Genomic DNA, 17,097 nt, shown 5'->3' on the forward strand with positions numbered 1-17,097 from the left:
TGTAAGAAGTGTGCAGTAGCGCAGTAACTTTTACTATTTTCTTTACGCTGACGCTGAGGTACAATGGCATTTTGGAGCATATTTAAAGACAGAGCACTTGACAAAAGCTGTATGTGTAACAGTTTGTCAGGGAGAAATGACAAGTGGTAAGTGACAAATGAAATGTTGGCATCATCACGCTTTATTTTGATAAAAATGTCTCAATTTGCAGTGATATAATCCTGCTTCATATTATTTCGTGAGTGGTAAGAGATGCATAAGGAGAATTTAGATTTTGTGAACGGGAAATTAGCAGCCCAAACTCTCAGCTCAGAAACTTTGGCAGCGTGTCCTACCCCCTGCTCCCCGAGAACAGGAACAGCAGTGAAATGTTGGACCGAACCCATACATTTTAACTCATTATTTTTTTGAAAAAAAAAGAAAGAGGGGGGGTAACTGAAAATGGTTTCAAGTAGGAGACCTTTATGCTGAGCTGAAAAAAAAATGGAGAAGAGTTTGCCTTTTCGTTTCCTTATTTTCTTTATGGCAATTTGAAAAGGAGTGATTTCCCTCTCATCTGATTGCGTGAATCTTTCCTCACACCCAGGCCTCAGGCTCTTCAGCGTTAATTTAGCGAGCCAGCAAGGTGAGCTGTGGGTTTCTTTTATTTCGCGGCAGAGGAGAGGTTTCAAAAGTGTCTGAGTCTTAGAAGCAGATCTTTAGACACAAAGGATCCGTCATCCCGCCGCCGCTTGTGGATGAAGCCCGATGGTGTCTCCAAAGACAGTAGATGCCTGAGAGCCCTGAGGTGTGAGTTAGAACAACAGTCAGCTGGGGACTCCAGAGTTTTGTTTTGTTTTTTAAAGGCACAGGTGGAGCTGCTACTTAGCCCTGTTCACCATTTTCCGAGGAAACTTCCTCCTTTATTGCTGTCGAGCAACCGAGTGTGTGGTTTTTTTCCCCTTTATGTGGAGATGCACTCCATGAGCCTGTCCTACCATGGCGTGTCTGTAAAAATCTTCTGTAACATTGGCCATGTTGGCTTATGCCTGTAACACCAGCCCTCGAGAGGCTGAAGCAAGAGAAATCTGAGTTTGAGACTAGCCTGGGCCACACAGCAAGACTGTGGATCTCAACAGTGCTCGAACACAACAGAATATTCTGTGGTGAAGTTTTCAAAATCATGGAACATAATCCAATATATATATATAAAATTATATATATATTATATATATTATTTTTCACTCAACAGAATTGTTTTATTGATTAATTGCAAATGATTAAAAACTGATAGCATAATTAGATGCCACCAAAGTCATCAATAGTTGTCATCTATTTTGTCCCTGACTGATATTGGTGAAGCTTTACATAATTGCAGATTAACAAAAGCAAGATAAAAAGCTGTAAATACATAAGTATATTTTAGACGTGGCAGTCACGGTCACTGAATTTATGGCGTGTATTTTAAAATTAATATCTAGACCTCTAAAGCCAAAACCAGAAAGTCCCGGAAGGAGGCCGAAGTGTGGTGATGATAGATGGATGTGAAGAGCCCGTGATGAAATCCAACAGGATTTGCTCACCTAAAATAATGATAACAGTGAGGAGGCAGATCTAGTGGGCGTTATAATTACCAGGTGGGGCGATGCATAAAAAACGCAAAAATCAGCAAAGCCAAGCAAATCCAACTAAAAAGTAAGTTCATGAAGGTGTCGACAATTTAAACCTCGACATCCAGCTGTCAGTAAGTCATGTCAGCGTACGGCAGAAATATCCGTTAGCTGTTGCTCCTCTCTGTTAGGAAAATAACCCCCCCCCCCCGAGGAAACATACTTTTCAATTTCACTTGTCTCTGATACTGTTAGTTACTATATGAGGCAAAATGACTTCTCCTCTTAACTCGTTGCCTTGTTATCACAACAGAGTTCTGCCCTTGCGCAGCTGGTTATTAAGCTGTGGTATTAACACAAAAAGAAAGATTAAAAAAAGAGTAAAGGAAGAAGCCAGCACCACCAGCGCCGTTTATCAAAGCAGACACATTTTCCAGCCGTGTTTGATGCCCACTCGTGGGTTCACGGCTCCACGAGGCTCAGCGCCTGCCTTTGTTTGCATGATACCTTGTACAGATAGGGGCAAGAGTGGATTCCAGATAAGAGAGTGTTTTCTAAAACCCCCCGAAGTCAGGCTGGCAGTTTGCAGGCATTCTCGGGGATAGCTGGGGCTCCAGCACACTCCTGGAGATTTATCCCCCTCTTCCTTCCTTCAGAAGGTCCCTGCTTGGCTCTGGCACAGAACTGGAAGACAAGTATATCAGTCCTGTCCCAACTAATCATTTGATTCTACATAAGAAAATCTCTTTTTTGCAGAGAGAGCCACACGGCCCTAGAGAAATGACCAAAGGCTTACGTAAAAAAGAAGCCATATTTTGATATTTTTCTGATTATGTCAGCATGAAAATTAAGCATTTCACTACTTTAGTATTTACACGTACAAAGAAAGCCAAAATTGATATGCTGATAGCTTATTAGAAAAATGCTTTCATATAAAACTCTTAAAATTGCTGTGTTTTGAAACATTTTTTTTTTTTTTTTTGGTTAATAGGAAGAAACTTTCTTTTGTCATAATCTGAATACGGTAACAGAGGCACATGATAAATGTCTCTTTAAGTGTTGTAGTAAAAGAAAATGGCCTGTCTTCTGAGGCAGTAGAGACTTTATGTTGCCTTGGACCCATTTCCAAGCAGTGATCGGAAACAGATTACAATAACAATTATACAGTCAGAAGATGCAATATCCATTTCTACTTTAATTGAGTGAAGGAATAATAAAAACATCATTAAGAAAAATGAGGTGGACCTGTCGCAGAGTGTACAAAGTCTTAGGCTGGTCGGCGATGCAGGGTCGACCACAGTGCTTCTCCTCTTCTGTGGGGTTTATTAACCGGGGTCTGCCTTCCCTGGGACATCCACAGAAAAGCCTGTGGGAGTGCGCCCAGTCACCACAAGTGTGTGCCCAGGTACCACAAGCCTGCACTTGGCCTAAGGATATGGCGTTTTCTTGCCTTCTACCAGAGGTGCAAGGGACCCTCTTTTAACCTTTGGAGCTGGACGTCCACAGAGATGACATCTTGTCCTATGTCAGCAAGGGCTAGGGAAGCTCACCCGAGCTCCTCCTCCCAAAGTTGAGGAGAAGGTTGAGCCTGCACCCTTGTCTTCACCCTACCTGCTGTCCCTCAGGTGGCGTGGACTGTCACTTAAACACAGACATGGGCCTTCCATTCTCTGTCCTCTTGTCTTTCTCCTTCCAGCCCACACTTGGAACTCCTCTGAGGGAAAACCAGCACGCAGCTGCCAAGCAGCTAAGTTTTCTCTCTGGGTTGGGTTTGCTCCGGGGACACCTAACAGTTCCTGCAAACCTGGCGATGACAGTGTTGGTAGGGTCGGCAGCCTCTCGTGGCCAAGCCCAGAATGCAAACTCTGAAGCCCCTAGCACAGTTACAGCCCAAGCTTGCACTCAGGAGACACACTTAGGAGGGACTGTTTTTTTGATGCATTGTTGAACATTTTCTTGAGGTCATTACTTGATCAGATGTTTCTGGGAACTGCAACATGAAGGATTAAGATTGGTGGTACAGCCTGGGGTAGAGGGTCCGGAAGCCCTGGTCCATCCCGGGGAGCATCCCCTTCAGGGAGGAATTTATATCGAACAGTCTATAAAAGCTTACAGTCAAATGCAGCGTAGAGTGTTTAGTTAATAGCACCTTCTCTAAAATAGTTGCTGTCAGCAAAGGGTTTTCTGTTTTACATTCACAGAACCTAGCGGTTCTGAGCTTTAAGTGGCTAGGAGTGGTTCTCTCTCTCTCTCTCTCTCTCTCTCTCTCTCTCTCTTCTGGCCTTTACAGTTCGAGCCTAAATATTAATTCTGGGTGGAACTTGGCTTAGCATCTTTTCGCCTTGGAGGGAATTTTTGGTGTACAATAAAAAGTGGCATTTCTTTCAAACGAGCCACCTTCTCCAGGTTCCCCCCTCTTCTCCAGAGCAAACACCAATGAAGTAGTCAAGGGTTTTAGGGGCTGTCTTTATTTATTTTTTTAAAGAAATGACTCCTTTTAGGTTAACAAGTTTCCATCAGTTCACATGGTGAACTGTTGCTTTCTGTAGTAACAGGAAAGATACATGAAGTTGATGATAGGACGGAAACATTGTTCTCTCTTCCTCACCTGTCCATAAAATTATGAACATTCTGGACCCTGATTACTGGTTTAGAAGCTGAGAGTGTTACCTGCAGTTCTAACGTTGATGGAAAGAAAAGAAATTTGAATCTCCGTCTGAAATGAGTAAAGTCTCCGATCACTGGGAAATACACTTCCACTAAATTCTCAAGATGGCCTTTTCTCTGTGTTTATGCTGTGCTAGGACAGGATTGTCAGGGAATGAAAGGACTTGGCTTCTCTTGATCTGGCAGCTAGCAGACTCCCAGAGTGTCAGTGACGGTGGGTGTGGTCCATGGCAGAGCAGTCCCTCTGGAGACAAAGGTGTGCTGAGCCTGGGCGTGCAGGGCTGCTGGCCGTACTGACCTCCCAAGGCACCTTCCGACAAATTTCTGTCTCGTAGATTTGGCGGTAAGGTATGGGGAGACTCAGAGCCCCTTGCCGTAGGAGCCCAAGGAGAAAAGATTGCTCTTGGGATAGGAAGTCGTTTCATTTTGAAGACCCAGGTAAAGTGAGTTTTCAAGGATAAATAAGGTGATTCTGATTTTTTTTCCCTGCCCCTCTCGAACGAATGTCTATTAAATTTTCAGCAAGACTAACTCCATTTACAGCCTCAGTCTAGAGCAGGTTTGTGCCCTAAGCACATTTTTTATGGTTAGCTTATATTCTCCACCCCACACTGGAGCTTACCGTAGAAAGGTTGCCAGTGATCATTAGCTCCCAAGAGATTTGGGGAGAAAAAGAACCCCCGGGAACGATGCACCTTTGGTGAGATCGTTAGTATTGTGATTTTGTTTCCTCCACGGGAAACTGGAGTCAACCTGAACGTTCAGGATGACGGTAAACTGTCTGATAGAAAAGTGTGGGATTCCAATTAGCACAGGGTCGGGTATCAATACCTCACTCTTCTCACGGTTAGTGGGGAAACAAGCTGCACAGTAAACCCCTGGGCTCTCCAATAAAAAGATTTATAGCAAAATAATTCTCGGCCTCATAATGGGAACCGTTGTAGGTTTGTGTTTGATATTTGTAAGGCTGAAATACAGTCCATGTACCCAAACTAGGCATTTATTGTAAACAAGCTAACTGCCAAGAGCTTCTCTTCTGTCAAACATAATTATATTGAAGATTGATGTATATCTTGAAAGCAAGGTTGAGGGAGACGATTCTTCACCAAGGAAGGCTTCTGAGATGCAGCTCTCTGCTTCGCTGATGGTAATGGCTCAAGACGCCACCTTCCTCACGGCCAACCTTATGTGTAATAAACACAGATCTGTCTTTCTGTCCTTCTGTTAACAAAATAGAGAGGTGAACTTGCACCCCTGGGAGCTGCTACGTGCTGTGTGCATTTCCACCCATCTTCTGGATCCGGATCCCGCAGCCCTGATCCTGAGCCGGAATACTTGCTCCCTCCCCTGGCTCTGCTTTAAGCCACCCACAAACCTGCACCTCTGCTTGTGAGCTAACCCCGCACGGGATCCTCATTTCCTCAATGCTGGGCCCGTCTGCTGGCTCTTTTATGTTATTCTTGTGACTTTAGAGCCATGGAAGCTCTAGCCTTGAGTTACAGCATGCTCAGATTCAGTACAAGGCTTAGGAATGGCTTCAGAAATGAGAGAACCTGTAAATCGAGAAATCTAGGGGAGGAGAAATCTTTTTGAAGCTGAGATGTACATACCTGGAATTCCCCCCAGTTTAAAATGCTACCAAAATGTTCCAGGGCTTTTTGCTTGAAGGAAGGCCGGATTTTATATTTTATTTAGGGCAAGGGCATCTCACTTTTAATACAGGAAACAAGTCATCTTAGACTTTAGAGACATTTAATTAAAAAAATACGGAATCGCGTTCTTCCTTTGGCTGGGTGGCAGCCTGTGACCGACCATAGTAAGGACGAAAGGCGCATTTTCAAGCCGGATGTCATGGTTCATGCTGTAATCCTGGCACAGGAGAGGCAGAGCAGGAGAATTGCGCAAGGTTTGTTTGGGGGGTGGGGGACGGGACTAGCCTGGTCTACCTAGTGAGTACCAGGTTATCCAGGGCTGGGGAATGAAACCATGTCTCAGAAAAGCAAAGCAATGCGAATTTCAGTGGGTGTCACGGGCAGTGGCTTACACAATTTCTAGATTTTAAAGAGCATGTCTTAGAATCCAAGAGGGGAAAAAAAAAATATTGGTCTTCTGTTTTTACTAAATAATTGCTGTACCTCACACAGGTACATGCATACTTAAAATATCGTGACTAGGAAGTATTCCACCAGACCCCGCTTTCCTGGCTTTGATAGCACCATTGAAGTCATAGTGATAATGTCCTCTGTATTGTAGGCCAGAGAGCTCATTGTCCCTCGAGAGACTGAAGGACACACACTTTGATTCTGACTTTGTGGCTCTGGTTTCCTCTTTTCCCTGGCCGTGTCGGCGCTTCCTAGATGCTGGTCCACGATGGTCCGCTCTCTGGATCTGCACCCGTTGATTTCATAGTGATGATTTTGTTGACACTTCTGTTAAATACCCATCAGTATTTTACTATTTGAACCCTGGACATAGTAGGATTTTTTTTTTTTTTTATGAGGAAGAAGCCTTTTCTTTTTTTTCTTAATATAAAAACTTTGCTTTTCGGTTTTTATTCGATAAGAATCTTTCTGTGCTCATGATTTCCTGTGAGGCTTTGCACCAGTGTTGATCTCAATTTTTAATAATTCTTTTTGAGTTACACTCTCCAAAGGAAACACGCGTGTGCTGTGAAATATTCCCACTAGAAATATAGGTAGTTTTGTCTTCAGTGAGAGCCAGTACTCGATTCCTTTATTAATTCCTGGCTAGAAAACCTCAGCACAGTTAACAACTCCTGAACACTACACTGGCAAATTAATCAAAAAAATGTTTGAATTAGATAAAATAATATTTAGGTAGAGTTCAAAACACAAATTAATGAGGCAGATAGTATAAGGACAGTTTTTATTGTCTCCCTTCTCTTGACCTCGGGGACTCTCCCTAGCAAATGGCTTTTGCACACCCATGCCCTGGGAAGGACAGAGGTAAATGCCTGTCTTCATGAGCGTGCCTGAAAACCTACCCTCTTAGAAATCTACCTGCTGGATAAAATTTCATTTTGACAGAAGACCTGAATCCTGACGATATCGAAATATGCCATCATCCCTTTTAACACCCTGTGAATCTTTTGATGGGCACGTTTTCACAAGGGTGAAAAGAACTTTTAATTTTTTTTTTAGTTTTGGATTAAGTGTCTTGAAGCAATATGCCACAGGCTTGACCTCTTCTGTAATGTCCAAAGTTAAAGAAGACGCCACAGTCCTACAGAGTGTAGGACCTGGTAGGATGCCTGACCCACGGCCTCTCCACGCCTGGTACATGGTGCATGGTGTGTGCATCAGGCTGAGAGCCACACAGGATCAACCACAATACGCTGTGTTCATATTCCAGCAACCTGTGCCCACTTGAGGACATGCGTGACCTTGTGGTCTGGCCTGCTTCCTCTGCCCAAGGGAAAACCAGCTCCTGAATCCATTTGTGTCTGTCTTTTTTCCTAGAAAGCGTTCCCAGGTCATCTGATGCTCGCTACAGGACAGGAGGCCCACAGAGAGGCTGCCAGTTTGACAGCTGGGAAATCTGGGTCCAGGGGGGAACACTTCACACTGCTTATTAATAGAGGTGGTTAATGTCTAGATGCAGCTAGTGTTTTGTTAAATTGAACCTGCTGTTTGTTTCGAGCACATCGTAGGTCAGGCTTGAGGCGGGGTGTGGCAGAGTGGAGATTTGACTAAAGGGGGTGGGGGGGCTCTCCCTGAGCCAGCCGCAGGCCAGGTGTTGCTACCACCCAGGGATGGCCATGGTGGCCTGCCTTCCTCGGTGTAAGCCATCCCTTGTTATCTAGGTAAGTTAGTTACCACAGCATGCCTCTGTGTGTCCGTGAAGTCTTGGTTTCAGACTGCCTTCTGACTTGATCCTGCCCCTGAGTTTCTGTGAGGTTCAGTGTCAGTGAGACATTTACCCTTGATCCTGCAGACCTCCTTCAGGTTGAGTTGTGATGGCTAACCCTGAGGACCAGCCTGGAAGCAGAGGTAGGGGTTACCACAGCTGGTGCTCCGCCCTGCCATGGAGGGACTCGCACTGAACCCTGGGGGAGCCCGCGGTCACGCGCCACACCCACCCACCCCGGGTTTACTTTTGCACTTAATTCCTAAGATTAGGGTCAGCTTCAAGGGTTGAGAAAGTATCTGATTTTCACCACAAATAATTCTGAGAGTCAAAGATCGCCTGATAATCATTCTTAACCTTTTGTGCTCCCAAATGGTGAGGGTGGGAGATCCATTAAGAGGTTTTATTGTTGAAACTTTACTGCCGGTTGTCCAACCGTGAGTCACTGTGGAGAGGAAATCAGACTATTGTGTTTATGGCTTTCTTCGCCTTGGGTTGTTTCTGGCTGACAGTAACCCTTCCTCTGGGGACCTTCTAGAATTTGCTGCTCTCCACCTTTGCTTAAGGAAACCACAGCCCAAGGAAAGGAAGAAATGCTGGGTCCTGGGGCACCATCAGGGAGCCTTAAAGCCCCCAGGTTGAGCCCTGAGCCCTTGGGTGATTCCCTGGTTCCCAAACAATAGTCCTCCTTTACCTACCACCAATGAAAATTTTATCGCTGTTTTTTGAACACTATTCGACATTTTCCTCCAGTAGGCTTATTCGGAAGGAAACGTGATGCTCCGGTCACGTCATGCACATGGATGTCCCGGTCAGTCGTAGAGTGTGTGTAGACAGTGGTCCCATAAGACCGCAGCCTGCCGTGATGAGGCAGCCATTTTCGGTTTGTGTGAGCATCTGCCGGAGGTTTGGAGGTTTACAAAAGAATGAGGAATGCTTTCTTACACTGGCCTGTTAGGGGAAGCAGGAGTGTAGAGTGGAGGAGAGGAAGACACTATGGCCATTCGTAGCAGAACTTGGAGTTTTTGAAACAAATGTTGAATGGACTGTAGGCCTGGCACAGGCTTGCTAAGAGTTCTACCCCAGAGCTGCTCCCGACTCCTGAAGTGTCACAGCTTTTTATCAGTTAATCTCAGATTTCCACGTCGTCCCCTGAGGGAGCAGGCAGCTGGGTTTGGAATGTGGCTGCCTTAACCTCAGAAAGTCATACCTGAGAGAGAAGGAAAGGACACCTTGCAGGGCCAGGGTAAAATACTACAGGAGAGACATATTTGGTTAATTTTGGCACTCAAATTTTGCTGTTTGTTTTAGGGTAGGAAGAAAAGGATAGGATGTTGTTTTGTTACTCCTGTTCTCTCTGTGTGTGTGTGTGTGTGTGTGTACGAGAGAGAGAGAGAGAGAGAGAGAGAGAGAGAGAGAGAGAGAGAGAGAGAGGATTATACAAGTAAATCCTTTCTTTTTTCTAGTAAATTGTAACAAGGAAAAGATGGCCCTTCCTTTCTCCCCAGCCTTCGAAAGCCCTATATTAAGTCCACGTTGGAAATTGCTTCCATCTTTCTAGGCTTCCTCCAGGATTTATTTATTACAGAAGCTGTCGAGGTATTTGCTTCAGTTTATGTAAAGCACAGGTCTGAGCGGCTCCGTCCCACAGCCTTTGTAATCTTCAGTTAGTCCTGGAACCTTCTCAGGTGATAGGACCGGACAGCCTGAAGGCCCCAGGACAAGGAGTGGTCATATGACTGCCTTCTCTCCTGAAATGGGTGGGCCCTAGGAGCCCCGAGGGGGCTGCAAAGCGGTCCTGCTATCACTTGGGACTCTGCTGTCCCTCAGTAGGTAGTTCCAAGAATGAGGGTGGACTCTGAAGACAAAGGGACGGGAGGGTGGAGTCTGTCCCCTGGCCTTGAGTCTTTTTCCGTCCAGGTTCGTAACCGTGGAGAACAGAGGTTCCTTTTGGAAATCCTTTCAGGCCTAGCGTGGTACCCACGAATGGGAGCCCTCAAAACACTTACCAAACCAACAGCACAGGCCGCTCAGGGGTGTAGCGAGTGGAAAGGGTTGTTGGCTTTTTAAAAGGACAAAGTTTCAGATTTTCTGAGGGTGGCATTCGGAATAGTATCACAGAATGTGGGACTTAGATGGGCTGAGTTGATCTAGTCTTCCGATCATTACAGACTCTGAATTGATTAGAGGAGGTCAATAATAACCCTTTCCCGAGATAAATCTGAGGACAGAGGAAAGGTCTCCATGCTAGCCAGGCTCCGTGCTAGGCCAGGCAGTGGAATGTGATCTGTGGGCTGATTCAGTCCCTGATGTCAGTGGCAACATCTCTCCACGAGGGTCCCATGTTGTTGGCCTGACTTTCATCTCTCCTCGCTGAGGCTAAACACTCAGAGCTTTGGGGATGATGCCGGCTCCTCTCATGTTGCTGGGGCTGGTGTGGTAGCACCCCTTGAAGATCGTGAATGGAAAAGGAGGTGGCGTAGCCTTGGTAAGGACATAGAATGTGTAGCGTCAGGAATCAAGAGAATGACTTTTGTTCTGAGGTCACCTGAGATCAAGAAGCCAAAGGAAAGATCCTTACCTAAGGTGGGCGGGGCAAGAAATGTTCCTAGCAATCACATACTTGCCTTCATATTGGTTTGTGGTGGTTTTGCCCTGTGTGAGAGAAGCCATTGTGTGTGTTGGTGTTTGGCTGACTGCTCGCCGCAGCCTTGAGCAACAGAAATATCACACAAGGTGCTTCTGTGATTGCTGACGGCCCCACTTAAAACCAGCTAAAGAAACAGATACCGTTAATTTTAACTGTATTTAATTCCGCTTATTCAAATACTATTTCTACATGGAATTCATTTTCTAAAATATTTTACAACGCAATGAGTTCTGTTGCTTTCTTGGCATCCAGTCGTTGAAATTGAGTGTATCTTGTCCTTACAGCGTGTCTCAATTGAGGAAGAGCCACCCAGGACTGTACTTTTCACTGTGGGGGCTGTGTTGAACGCTGTTGGTTATTCTTGTTCGTATCATAAGTCATCTAGTGATTATCAGTTCCATTAGGTCATTTAGCCATAGGCTCTGCTCAGTCACTGTTAGTGTCATTTTTATTTGAGGAAATACTTTTTAGTGTCGTGAGCATTGCTCAACTGAAAAGTATCAAAGAAATGATCGTCCCCCCCTCTGTAAAATGGCATCAATACTCATATTTTAAACAGAAACTTAGGTAGCATGTTTGAGAATTGCATCTTAGATGGCCTAGGTGTATTGCACGCGCACGCTCGCGTGCACGCGCACACACACACACACACACACACACACACACACACGCATTTCCACTTTAGCTGGGAGAATTTGAATCTTGGGGAGCTCCAGATAAGTTAAGAACAGTCATTGACACGGGCGAAGAGTCAGAGTGGCAGGATTTGACTCAAGGGCCCCCTGCCTTCCACCCCAGGGCTTCTCAGCATTTAGCCATCTCCCCGCCTGTGTGGGGCAGAGGCTGCCACCACGGCCTGCATGATGCACCCTGAAAATGGCCATCCCAGCATCATAACCAACGGCAACCGGGGAAGCAGCTTTTTCCCTAGTGGAGAGAGCCATGTTTTGTATCCCCGATGAGAGAGGATGGCTTCTCTCCCACTTGCCTGAACTAGTTTTGAGTTTTTAGTGAATGGCTGGGGCCCAAGTGCCTGCCCTCGTGTTAAACTACCTGCCTCCCTCCCGCAATTGTAAAAGGCTTAACAAGGCTTATGATCAGAAGGTCCAAAGTTCTCCACTTGATCATCTGGGAATGGGTTTGTGCTACAATAAAAGCAAAATAATGCCATGAGCTCAGACGCAGGGCCAGGGCCAGAGGGCTCCTTGTATTTTCCCTTTCTCTGTGGCCATTTATAACTGGTAACTCCGTTGAGTTTTATGCTCTTGGCTTTTTATTGAACTTATTTATTCTTCCCACTGTGAAATTTATTTTTGAAGTATTTTGAAAATACCCTACCTGTCTTTTTCTTTTTTTTTTAAGTCTTCCTTTGCTTGGGAGCAGTAGTGAGACCAGCTGAGTGACTTCTCTTTGGGGGCCTCACTTCTATCCATCCTTTTATGGCTGGCTTCCCTCAGGGGGGACCAGTTTTCGATGGCTCTTTAGCCCATGCCTTAATTTTCATTTCAGTTACACTATTTTGCTGTTACTCACTTGTTTTGTCATTGTCATTACTCATCACATCTGTTTCTTGTGCCCTTTTTTAGTAATAGCTGAACTTTATTATAAATCTGTTAAATCGATCAAGGTCTAGCAAAAAGGTTCATTTTTATAGCGATGAAATGTAGCCTATTATGATGTGTGTGTGTGTGTGTGGCTTGTCCTGTGTGTATGTGTAGGTTTGAAGCTGATGTTGGGTATCTTCCTCTATCATTTTCTGCCTTTTTTTTTTTTTGAGGCAGGGTATCCCACAAAACCCGCTGTTTGCCATATTGACCAAGCTGGCAGGAACCCCCAGTTTCACGACCCCCAGTGCAGCTGTTCCAGACACACGTGCCACTGTCTCCAGCTTTTATACTGCGCTGGGCATCTGAGCTCTGCCTCATTCTTACAGCAAGCCCTTTCCCCACGGAGCCATCTTATTTTTCTCCGTAGGTGATACCCAGAAGGAGGCTGCCTAGAAGGGATCACTGCTGTTGGGCTGCTTAGCAGTTCCTCTCTACAGTCATTGAACTAAAATGCTTAGGAAACAGTTCCCCTATTGACCGCTATAAAGCAGAAGTCTCTTACATATTATAGATCCCCGGGATTTTATGTAATATTTTGTACATACAAACGGGCTATACTGCTACTTTGAAATTAATAGGATCTTCTCAGCCAGTCTTGGGCTTACTGTCGCCATGGGTGAAGGCTGGCTTATGGGGAAGTCCGACTCGTTGAAAGGCCTTATCTGTGACACTCGGATGTTGACAGTAGGAACCGCACATGGATTTTCAGCACTGAAACTTAAGTACACACAGGTCTTAGTGGTGAAGCTGCTCATGGTCCCACTGGCTACGTGGCTGTGTGTGTGCATATGCTTAAATCACCAGCGGGAGAAATGAGCCTGCTTCCTTTGACAAAGATCATATGCCAGCATGCAAGAGTTAAAAGGTCTAAATGGGGCTCTCCGTGCTGGGAAGGGCTCTCCTGGATGGGCTGTGTAAAATGCCATTGTGCCTGCTTAGGAAGCTTTTACAATGCCTCCAATTGCACTGTGGGCAGAAGCCGTAGGTGACTCTTTCTTATCTATCTCTGTGGAGTGATGGGTGGTACCTGGCACGTAGTAGGTGCAATGAATACATACTGTCCGGATGAACGATGGAAGGATGATGTGGACCATATCTAATCTGTACTATTTACTATGTATGTGCATATATATTTGGGAATAACCTCCCCTAAATACATAAATAAAATTGTAAATACTCCAGGAACCGGTGCTGGTAACTGAGGAAAACAGCCCTTGATGGAGCACCACGCTGAATCATCTTCTTTCCCGAAAACTTGGGCTCCCTCCCTGCTCCCTTGATTTTCCACGAAGCTCTACTAAGCCCGTGCATTTGCTGTGGGGAATCATGCCCAAGTCAAGAGCTGTCCTGAGCGTGGTGTGGTGAGACACGTTTGACCGCTGTGCGGGCTTAATAATAATTACCCTGAACTTTAACGATAACGATTCTTAATGTGTATGATTATTGTTAATAATGATAGTTAATAATTGTACCCAATACTTATTATCTTTAATAATAATAATTAGCACATGGGAACCAGTCGTACCATTGTATTTATCTTTAGAACAAAAACCTAGATCTATGGGCCGGGAGTCTGCAGTGTCTGCCTCTCCTCTCGGCTTTGCCAGGTCACAGTGAAGTAGGAGGCACCTAGGGTCAGAGCAGGGAGGGCTTCTAGAAGCCTTGTATGCGTCTGAACATGGGGCCCATTCCCAGTCATTTTACAGAGGTCTTGTCATGGGGTGTCTGTCCCCAGACCACCACAGCCTCTCAGCCCTCCCTCTGCCTGCTCGTGGAGCCTTCAGAACTTCTGTGCTTTGTTGCACAGAGACCGAGAGCAGACCCTCATCCTACAGTGTCCTGATTTGTGTGAATTACACCGGGCAGAGTCCATGTTTATTACGTGTACATTGGCGAATCTTTGATCTTCTTCTGTTTCGGCTATGTTTAGATTTACATGCCTGAGTGATTTTTTTTCCCCTTAAAAAATAAGGTCTAAAAAACGGTTGGTGAATTAAACATTTTTAAGGTTTTCACACTTTGATACGAAGCAGAGAAATATTTCAGTGACAACAGATTTCAACAGATTTCCCAATAGACGACTTTGCTTTATTTTCTGGGATAGTTTATGCTTTCTTCTTTGCAAACACTGAGAAGTACTCTTTCCAGAGGTGGCTTGTGTCCGTGTATAAAATAATTCCAAGGAGGTAAAGTTTGCGTTTGGCTGTGTGTTTTATATTAGTTAAACATTAGCTGAGATGTTCACGAGCTGTGTTTTTTTTCAGGCTCACTTGGTGGGTTGTTTACTGAGATTAAAACAGAGAAAGCCTAGGAGAGGACTTCTTTTGAATTCTTGTTGACCTTCCTGTATATAGTCACGGGCATCTCAGGCCTGGAGATCTAACATGCCTCCTATTGGGTGCTATAGGCAGCTTTAAAATAAAATTCTAGACAAAAGCAGGGCAGACCTGAAAATACAAGTGTTTGCAGTGAAATAATAACAGTAAACATTAAAGGTGCTATGGTCCCCTCGCCCTGGGCCCCAGTAGGTGTAGACTGCCGTTTAATCACTAGAACCTGAGATCTTCTGCCCCGGCACCCAGCAATGCTGCTACAATGGCTCAGTCAGAGAGACAACCGCTCCCCTCACCTGCAGGCTTACAGGGGACCCGAATCAATCAGGCCTGTCCAGCCCACATTGTTCCCCTTCCAGCTGGCTTAGCTTTTAGAACTGTCTTGCCCTGATCCTCTCGGTGGCCCAGACTGCCTTGTAACGTCCGTGTTTTGCTGTTGGATTGTGTCCTCCCAGGTTTGATGATTCCTGTCTTCTGTGTGGTGGAGCAGCTGGACGGCTCTCTGGAATATGACAACAGAGAAGAGCACGCCGAGTTCGTCTTGGTGCGAAAAGACGTGCTTTTTAGCCAGCTGGTGGAGACCGCGCTCCTGGCCCTGGGCTATTCCCACAGCTCCGCGGCTCAGGCCCAAGGTATTCATTCCGCTTTCTTTCCTCCTTAGCCTCCTGTGTGCTGTGAGGAAGAAGAAAAGCTTCCTCAAAACAAGGCCTACAAAATGGCTAGCTGTCAGATGTCACATCTGACAGCAGGCAGCAGAAATCCTGCAGAATCTTGTTCTCTTGTTCTGTGAAGTATTTGGCCAGCGCCTCGAAAGCCGCCCTGATCGACTTGTATTTCAAAGCAATCCTCGTGGTTGTTTTTGCATTCATAATTTCTGGTTATTTTCGCTAAGTCAGCAAGTTGGTGTTCTCAGGGCCAGTGCTGAGATCTTTGACCACTGACTTATTCGAACTTTAATATATGATTTATAAGCATATGAAATTTATTTATTTGCTGACTTGGGCCCACGGTTTCTGCAGTTTGCCGTCAGGTTTTAATTAAACAGAAAAGCAGGCGCATCTTGTTCTTCTGTGCCCTTTGAAAACTGTCCTACAGTTTTGATGTGGTCCATTCATTAAAAAAACATCACTTTCTCTGTAATCACTCCTTTTACCTATTTAATTAACTACTGAAGCTGCATAATTGTATTGGTCATACCGGGAGCTTATGTGAGTTTCTGTTTTTCTTCTTTTCAAAGCTTAGTCCATTGTTCTCCCATGCCGAAGCCTCAGCAAAACAAATAATTACAATATTCCTCAAACTTTGAATAATGGAAAACAACCTGAGCCAGTAGAATTCTTACCCTTGTTTCTCAGATGAAGTGACTGAATAGTTTATGATAATGTTTATAGATAAAGGTGAGACATTTATAACATACCTGGTCTCACTTTCTATGCTAACTTCCTATCTTACCGTGTTTACTTAACCTTCCTGTAGGTCCCAAGAATTCTTGCTGTATCTTGAGTCTGACTTCACTTCTTAAGAGAGATCAATTGACTTCAATGGTTCTGATAAGGGGGCTGGGGGGAGGGGAGTCAAGTGTTTATGGAGTTAAAAATGCAGAAGTTGAGAACACAGGACCCAGACTTGCAAGTTCATTCTATAGGCACATTAGTGGTTTTTGTTTTATTTTTTTTTTTAAGTAGACTTTGTTTAAATTACAGTTTAAGTCTCTCAGGGCAGTCAAGAATATCTTCCCCATGCCCTGGGCACATCCTGCATTTGGCCAGCCTTGGCACAGGGCCGGCAGCAACTGTGGAGTCCCTTGCCCTTAGAGCAGCGTGATGCAGGGTGCCAGTCTCCTTTCCTGGACAACTTCCTTTCTTGTGTGAGGGGTTCCGGATTTGGCCACCACTGCTTTTTATTTCACGGGATGTGCCTGAATGAAATAAAAACCTTCTCCCTGTGGCCCATAAACTTTCGTGCCACTGTGGGGGGACATTTTCCTTTGAGTGTAAAGGTCATTGTATCCCACCGCTTGCATCCTGGCATGCCAGCTTCCTGTCTGACAGGGCTATCTGTCTCAGTTAGCGTAGCTGCTTGGTGCATGGTGAGCTCACGTGTGGAACACGGAGCACTAAGTGGCCAAGATTTGATTCTTGGCACATGCTGAGGGAAAGGACTCTCGGGAGAGGTACCCCAGGGAGCCCCACTGACTTCCAGCGATGTGGGCTTAGAGTTTTGCTCACCAAGGTGAGCTGTGCAAGCCGTGACTATTGTCTGCCGCAGAGCACTGAACAAGGGGACGAGCCAAAAAGAATGATTTGATTGCTAAAGTGCTTGAAAACTAAGGTTAAAAAAATACTACTTGTTGTGTTTTTTTTTTTTATGTTGAATCCACTCAT

At 45.1% G+C, this 17,097-nt stretch overlaps 1 protein-coding gene across 3 annotated transcripts in view; it reads left to right on the top strand.

Moving 5' to 3' along the window:
- The window catches only part of Satb2 (SATB homeobox 2), a 213,463-nt gene that overhangs the window by 7,917 nt on the left and 188,449 nt on the right, over positions 1 to 17,097 (top strand). For all 3 annotated transcript variants that reach the window (XM_057758803.1, XM_057758805.1, XM_057758804.1), the window contains one exon: positions 15,169 to 15,345. In XM_057758803.1, the coding sequence (XP_057614786.1) occupies positions 15,169 to 15,345 (177 nt within the window). The remainder of the gene's footprint in view (positions 1 to 15,168; positions 15,346 to 17,097) is intronic.

The sequence above is a fragment of the Chionomys nivalis genome, chromosome 26 (assembly GCF_950005125.1).
Source record: "Chionomys nivalis chromosome 26, mChiNiv1.1, whole genome shotgun sequence".
Classification (NCBI taxonomy): domain Eukaryota; kingdom Metazoa; phylum Chordata; class Mammalia; order Rodentia; family Cricetidae; genus Chionomys; species Chionomys nivalis.